This window comes from Rhincodon typus, unplaced genomic scaffold (assembly GCF_021869965.1).
Source record: "Rhincodon typus isolate 14 unplaced genomic scaffold, sRhiTyp1.1 hic_rhity00008329, whole genome shotgun sequence".
NCBI classification, from domain to species: Eukaryota; Metazoa; Chordata; class Chondrichthyes; order Orectolobiformes; family Rhincodontidae; genus Rhincodon; species Rhincodon typus.
Window position 1 is genome coordinate 490 of NW_025973967.1, and position 8269 is coordinate 8758.

General features: G+C 44.3%; 1 protein-coding gene across 1 annotated transcript; it reads left to right on the top strand.

Moving 5' to 3' along the window:
• Positions 1 to 1479: 1479 nt before the first annotated feature.
• On the top strand, positions 1480 to 5752 carry LOC125482290 (LIM/homeobox protein Lhx3-like; the record flags this gene model as incomplete). Its single annotated transcript, XM_048594343.1, has 2 exons — positions 1480 to 1651; positions 5349 to 5752. Coding segments are annotated over 2 exons (576 nt in total), but the record flags the coding sequence as incomplete, so codon positions are not given.
• Positions 5753 to 8269: the final 2517 nt, after the last annotated feature.

Genomic DNA, 8269 nt, shown 5'->3' on the forward strand with positions numbered 1-8269 from the left:
CAGAGATAACAAGGTGTAGAGCTGGGTGAGCACAGCAGGCCAAGCAACATCAGAGGAGCAGGAAAGATGATGTTTCGGGTCTGGATCCTTCTTCAGAAAATCATTTTCTGAAGAAGGGTCCAGATCCAAAAATTGCTGGAGAAACTCAGTAAATCTGGCAGCATCTGTGAAGAGAAAGTAGAGATTACATTTCAAGTCCAATTTGAAGCCATTAGTAACTAAGAAAATGTGGTATATTTGCTGAAGACAGCGGCTGGAGGAGGGATGCGTAAAGGAATAAACAGGTAGGTAGAGACTGAGCCCAGAGTGAGAGAAAGACAGTTCGGCAGACAAAGAGATGGACAGGAGCAAGCTAGGGAGAAAGAAAAGCTACTAATGGGGACCATAAGTAGGTGAAAATGGATTGGTTGTGCTGAAAGCAGCTCATGTCATGACATGACCTGGGATGTTGGGTTGGTAAAGGACATTAAAGATGGTGCTTAGGTTCTAAAATTACTGAACTCGATATTGAGTCCTGAAGGCTGCAGGATCCCAATATGGAAGATGAGACACTGTTCTTCCAGCTTGTGGTGAGCTTCACTAGAGCACTGCATCAAGCCTGAAACAGAAACATTGACCAGAGAATATGGTGGTGTGTTGAAGTGGCAGGCATCTGAAACCAGGTTGTCTTGATTTTATGTCACTTGAGGAAGAAAACTCCAAAATAAAAGTCCAGTATCAAACCTAGTATAGAAAGTTGTACACAGATGTCTCAGATCCCATCAGCATTTTCTAAATGTACCTGAAGTTGACTTAGATGTTTACAGAGTATGAAACGCCCAACTCCTGTTCTCAAAAATTTCAAATTCAACACAATACTCATCTGATTTGGAGAATTACAGTTTGAGCCAGTAGTTTGTGAGTAGTATAAGACATATTGGAAACTACACTGCATCTAATGATGATATTAATTTGCTATTTTGTTCCTCTTTCAGACATTTCAAGATTAGTTATGCTGTAGTTCCTGTCTCAATATGATCCTATTTTTGAAATGCAGTGCAGGATCACTGGCCTGAGCACTGTCTTGATTTTCTTGAGTCTTACTATTCTAGGTTTTACAGCCATTGGGAAACGACTGCAAAATCATTACTCCAAACATTTTTTTTAACAATTTTTTTATAATGTTAAAAATTTACTGATGTCCTGATCTCAAGGGCCCTGAACACTGTCATGCAGAACTGGTAGTACAACCTGATGATCAATACCAAAACTACGGTAAATGATTTTTCTTTTTGGCAATATTCCCATTGAAACATTGTGCAAAAGGTCAAAAATCAAAGTCTCCCAACATTATTCCCAACAGCCTAGTGTCTACAGGAGTAGGGCCTCCATAGGTTTATTTGCTGGTTAACTAACACCCAAGGGTATCTTTGTTTTAATGTAGTTCAAAACATTTAACACCAAGGTTACAGTTGCTTACACTGCTTTTGTCTCCCATAGGTTTGGTTTCAGAATCGCCGAGCAAAGGAGAAACGATTGAAAAAAGATGCTGGGAGACAGAGATGGGGCCAATATTTCAGGAACATCAAACGATCCAGAGCAAGCTCCAAATCAGACAAGGATAGCACCCAGGATGATGGGGTAGCCAGTGATGCTGAAGTGTCCTTCACAGGTTGGCATCTGATAGTCAGAGCGAGTTGGGGTTGAGTTTTAGTTGCCTTTGACAATCAACAAATCCAACAATAACTACCTTTTGGACTATCATTGTAAACATCAGCATCTCAGCTATGTGGAAAGACAATAGGAGCTGGATCAATTTAATTAGAAGGGGCACTGTTCAGAACAGAGTTAATAAGGTGCTTAATATTATGAGGGGCTTTGATAGAGCGAATAAGGAGAAACTGCTTCCATTGACAGGAGAACCTGTAACCAATAGATTCAGATTTGAGGACTTGGCAAGGTGAGAAAGGATGTTTCCCTTTATAGGAGATACCAGAACTGGGGTTGGGGGACACAGTTTAAGATTGAGGTCCCACATTTAAAATGGAGATAGGGACAGGCTTTATTTTCTCTCAGAGGATCATGTGTCTCTGGAATTCTCTTCCCTGGTAAACAGTGGAAGCTGGACCATTGAATTTACTCAAGCCTGAGTTCAATAAATATTTAATAGACAAGGCCATTGAAGGTCATGGTGGGGGTTTAGTGCAGACAGGAAATTGGGATTCAAACTGCAACCAATCAGCTATGACCTTAATCAATGATGGAGCAGGTTTGAAAGGCAGAATGGCCTATTCTTGCTTCCGTGTCCCCATATTCCTCACTATGTACCTATTTTTTTATTACCCAGCGAACCGTTAGGAAATGTTATACACTCTTCATAAGAGTGGTGGAAGTAGGGTCAATAGAAACTTATAAAAGGGAATTGGTTAAGTATTTGAAAAGTGAACATCTGTAAAGGTCTGAGGGAAGAGAGCGGTGGAAGTATGGGACCACTTCAAACACCTCCTTTAGAGAGGTATGTGTACAAAGAGCTGAGTGGCCTCCTTCTGCAATCTTAAGATTTTAATTAATTTGCAAATGGCTAAGGATGGAAAATCTAAGAAATGCATATTGATAGTGATTCATGTAATTGAGAATGAGCCTGAGTGGTTTCACATGGAATTAATTCACAATGAGGTGTGGGTGGTTGGGGAGGGGTTTGTTTCTGGGAGCAAACAGTGATATTGGCAAAATGAGCAGAGGAAAGGCACATTTACAAACATAGGAGATAGCTCACTGTTGGAAAATCATCTTGTCTCTCCTTCCAACAGCCATTCTTATCAACATGCAAATTCTAAATTACTGTAGTGCTAACTAGTGTGTTAGGGAGTCAGTTAGTTCATTTGGCTGGATGGCTGGTTTATGATGCAGAGTGATACCAACAGTATGGGTTCAATGCCCACACCGACTGCAGTTACCAGGAAAGGCATTGCTTCTCCCCACTACATCCCTTGCCTGCAGTGTAGTGACCATCAAGTTAAAATCCCACCACTCATGGTAACATTAGTGTGTTAGTATCAGTTAGGGGGTGGCCCTTGAATGGGGCTAGTGTAGCAGTAATGTTCCTGAACTGGTAATCATATGCATGAAACCCACCATGGCAGATTATGAAATTTAAATTCAACAAAGTTTGGAAATAATGGTCAGCCTAATATAAATTTGGTTCACTAATGTCCTTTATAGAATCCCTACAGTGTGGAAGCAGGCCACTTGGTCCATCAAGTCCACACCAACCCTCTGAAGAGCATCCCACCCAGACCTACTCCCCCATAACCACCTAGCCTGCACATCCCTGGACACTATGGGCAATTTAGCATGGCCAATCCACCCCGCCTGCACATCTTTGGACTGTGGGAGGAGACCAGAGCACCCATGCAGACATGGGGAGAATGTGCAAACTCCACACACACACTCACCCAAGGATGGAATCAAACACAAGTCCCCAGTGTAATGAGGCAGCAGTGCTAACCACTCATCCACCATACCACCTGCTTTAAGAAAAGAAATCTGCTGTCCTCACTGGCCTCACTCGCATATGACTCCAGACCTACAGCAATGTGGATGACCCTTAACTGCTCTCTGAAGCAGATCAGGACATTTAGGGCTGGACAACAAATGCTGGCCTTTCCAGCAATGCCCACATGAATGAATTAAGGAAAGCCTCCACTTTGAAAGTACAAGGAACACTGTCACTTTAGATTAACATGACTCATCAGGCAGTGCCAAAACAAACTGTCTCAATGCTTTTCAATTTTGAGAGATATTTAGCATCATTTGTGGGGAGGTTTGAATTATGGCACAATGTTTTAGGCACAATTTCATACTGAAAATGTATGGGGTATCAGATATCGAACCAGGAACATAAAACAAAATGCTGTGAGCGTGTGTAACCTGAAATAAAAATGATAATCGCTGGAGGAACACAACAGCTCTGGCAGCATCTGCAGAGAGAGAGAGAGACAGACAGACAGAATTAATGTCCCTGGCTAAGAAATGGAGTGGTGAGTGTTCATTTTGATTTGTTAGTGTGCAGATTTATGAGAAACTGATGTAGTGGGATCATTGCTTCTACCTCTTCCAATACAATATGTTTGGCTAGCCTGCTGCAGCAATAGATGGTGGGCAAAGACTTCCTGATGGGGAGGGAGTAGATGGACCAGTCCTTATTGCAATATATCAGGCAGGAAGCCTCACCTTTAAGGATGTTGTTTTTTTAAGGGATCATGATTCTCCTGGTATTTGTAGACATCAATTTATCATTAGCCCTTTCACGGTAATATGTCTTCTGCCGAACTGCTGCCAAGAATGATACTGTTGTCATCTGGTATACCAGCCACCACCTTGAAGATGCTAAGTGCCAATTCTCAGAGACTTCTTTCCATCTCTCTGGATCATGACTCCACAACTGAACATCTCGCTGTTGTTTCCAGGACTTCTCAATGGCCTCATCTCCCATGGAGACCTCCTCTCCACAGCTTCCCTCACTGCCCATAGTTTCCCATCTTTGCACAGCCCCCTTCCCCCTAAAACAAACAGAGTTCCAAAGAAGAGTCATATTGGGCTACTGTTTCCCTCTCCACAGTTGCTACCGGACCTGCTAAGTTTCTCCAGCAGTTGTTTTTATTTTCAATCCCCAGCATCCGGTGTATCTTACATTTGTTGTCTCATGAGTCAGGGTGAAATTGGAGCAAGACGGTTAACTCTCCCTCAAACAAATGCAGAGAATGTTGGAGAAACTCAACAGGTCTGGCAGCATCTGTGGAGAGAGAAAAAGAGTTAACTTCCAGGTTCAGCAAGACTTCTTCCAAAGAATTCCAGTTCTGAAGAAGAATCAAATTGGACTCAAAACATTAACTCTGTTTCCAGCTCCACTGATGCTACCTGATCTACTGTGTTTCTCCAGCCTCCTCTGTGTTTGTTTCACATTTCAGGTAGCTCAACGGCTAGCACTGCTGTCTCACAGCGCCAGGGACCTGGGTTTGGTTCCAACTTTAGGCGACTGTGTGGAGTTTGCACATTCTCCCTGTGTCTGTGTGGGTTTGCTCTGTTTCCTCCCACAGTCCAAAGGTGTGTAGGTGGAGTAGCCATAGTAAATGCAGGGTTATGGGGATAGGGTGGGAAGCTCTTTGGAGGCTAGGTATGGACTGGATGGGCTGAATGGCCTGCCTCCACACTGTAGGGATTCTATTATTTCCAGCTTCTGGAGTATTTTGCCTTTATTTCCAGATATCCAATAGGTCTGGATGGAATTGGAGCATGCCATTCAAGGTAGGGTAACTGTCCCTCTCGGGTTTTAGATTTTAATGTCTTTTGTTTGTTTCTACATCTAGATGATCATTCGATGCCTGATATGGGACATCCGAACGGCATGTACAAAAGCATGAACGACACCTCTCCGGGTCTGGGTAGACAGACAGCAAGCAACGGGGGCTTCTCGATTGATGGAATGCTCTCCCACGACCTGAGGTCCAACAGTCCTTACGGCCTCCCCCGGTCACCGGCTTCTTTGCAAGCCATGCCGTCCCACCCTCCCCTCATGTCCGGCCTCGTGTATCAGGACACGGGCTTGGGGATCCTGGCTCAAGGAGGGGGACAAGGTATGAGCCAGGCTATGCGCGTCTTAGGAGGAAACGGACCCAGTTCGGATCTGTCTACAGACAGCAGCGGTGGCTATCCTGACTTCCCGGCCAGTCCCGCCTCCTGGCTGGATGAGGTGGAACACGCACAGTTTTAACACATCCCCACCCCCCAACTTCTCTGTCTCTCTCCCTCTCTCTCTCACACACACACACATACACATACATAGTCTCTCTCTCTCCCTACACACTCATTTTCAAATCAGTACGTATTCGTTCCGCGGGAATAAATGCCACAATTGAGTAGCATTTTGTAGCGTCTTTAGCTGGGAATTGAGTTAGAACCCGTAGCAACGATTTAAAAACAAAGTAACTTTCAGCATATGAAGAACCACGATCCCGTTGCAACTTTCAGCCCTCGTTCGCTTCCGTTCTTCGCTTAAAAGTGTAGGTGGACTCCGTGCGACAACAGGTTGGGGCTCTTTTGCAAGACTTTAAAACAGGCGCTGTTCAATCTGAAATAAGACAGAAAGTGCGTGAGGAACTTTCAGCAGACCCGGCAGCATCTGCGGAGACAGGGGAAAACAATTCAAGTCGATGACCTTTCTTCGAAACACGCGTTCATGACTATTTTGCAGTTTAAATTGCCAAGCCACGCGCATTGAACAGGAGGTGTATTTCCTGAAGCCGTCTGTATGTGTGTGTGTGTATGTGTGTGTGTGTGTGTATGTGTGTGTCAATCTTATGGTCCTTATTGTGATCCACGTGCACACATCAAAACATCGCAGTGTTAGGATTCTTGACACTAATTATACGAATGAATGTGATTATTTAAGAACAGACCAGTGCCGTGTATTAGGATACTCTCTGAATGTTAAAACGCCTGATATAGTCCACAATCTGTCGTTTATTTTTCACTTTTTTTTAAGTAGCATGGAAGTTACTGTTGACGTGCTACCATTGGCAGGTGATGGTTAATATCCCAGGAAACAATTTGGGAAACTTGGGCTGTGGAGTTTCCTCACCTTGCAACAAGTGACTTCACCGCAAAGTGCGCCGGACGTTCAGAGGCTGTGAGCGGCGCTATATAAATGCAAGTTTTTTTTTAAAAAAATGAAATTAAGATAAGTCAATGCCTGGCTCGGTGGAGTGCCGTACAAACTTGTTATAAAGTGGCCAACAGTAATTTCTAAGCTTGTATTCTGTTAACTATTTGTTTTTTTTGGAGTGGGTTTCTTTAACAGTTGCACTTTGCAATGTTTGTTTGTTGCCAAATATCTACCCCCACCCACCCACCCTATCCCGTCCCTGGCGGGGAGGGAAACGTGTAGCGTGTATTTTATATTGTGGATACAGGGAAGCGGTTCTCTTTAGTGGTATTTTTTAGGATCGGAAATAGTGGTGCGATTTTAGAGAAAAAAAATTTAAAATGCAAAAAAAGGACTCATTTCTTGTTTTGAATCTTGCTACATCATTTTCCGAGTTTCTCTGTTGTTGCTACAGCATTTTATCAGCGAAAGCGAGAATGTGTAAGGTGTTTTACATGGTACAAATTGGGTATGGAAGTTATTATAGGTCCCGTGTAAATGTTTTATTGTCTTTTATTTAATCTTTCTGAATGACTAATACGACAAATCTTTAATAAATTTATGAGCTAAATGAACACGGTTTTGTGTAGAGACCCCAATGTTTTATCGACAGTCTACCCATTTCATCATCTCAATAGAGAAACGACTGTTGGAGGTTTAACCTGAGGGTCACCCTGCTTCAGGTAAGGTTGAGAGTACACGAAGTGAACCCAAGTAGTTAGCGTCACTTACAATGCGAATGGACTTCACTGCCTCGTCTGAATCACTCTGGGGAGTCGCGGCTACGTTTCATAGAATCCCTACAAGTATGGAAACAGGCCCTTCGGCCCAACAAGTCCACACCGACCCTTGGAGCCATCCTTGAGCCCACAGACCCATCCACCTAATCTACACATCCCTGAACACTGTGGGCAATTTCCCACGGCCAGTCCACCTAACCTGCACATCTTTGGGCTGCGGGAGGAAACCGGAGCACCCGGAGGAAACCCAAGCAGACAGAATGTGCAAACTCCACACCAGCAGTCACCCTTGGGTGACCGAGTCCCTGGTGCTGTGAGGCAGCAGTGCTAACCACTGAGCCACTGTGCCGCCCTCAAACGTTTGGCTTCAGACACCCAGCACACAGAAAGCCATGAACAGTGGTTGCTGGGCAAGCGGGGAGGGCAATAAATGCTGGCCTGGCCTGTGACTCCCAATCCGTGAACGAATACAAGAAATCTGAAATTTAAATTTATGTACCACATGCAAAATGACAAAGTTCCAGCAAAATATTCTGAATTATCGTAGAATCATAGACTCATGGAACAGAAGGAAGTCAATCACCTCATATTTCGCTTGGGAACCCTGCAGCCCAATGGTATCAATGTGGACTTCACAAGCTTCAAAATCCCCCCTCCCCCTACCGCATCCCAAAATCAGCCCAGCTCATCCCCACCTCCCTAACCTGTCCTTCCTCCCACCTATCCCCTCCTCCCACCTCAAGCCCCATCCCCATCTCCTACCTACTAACCTCATCCTGCCCCCTTGACCTGTCTGTCCTCCCTGGACTGACCTATCCGCTCCCTAACTCCCCACCTACACTCACCT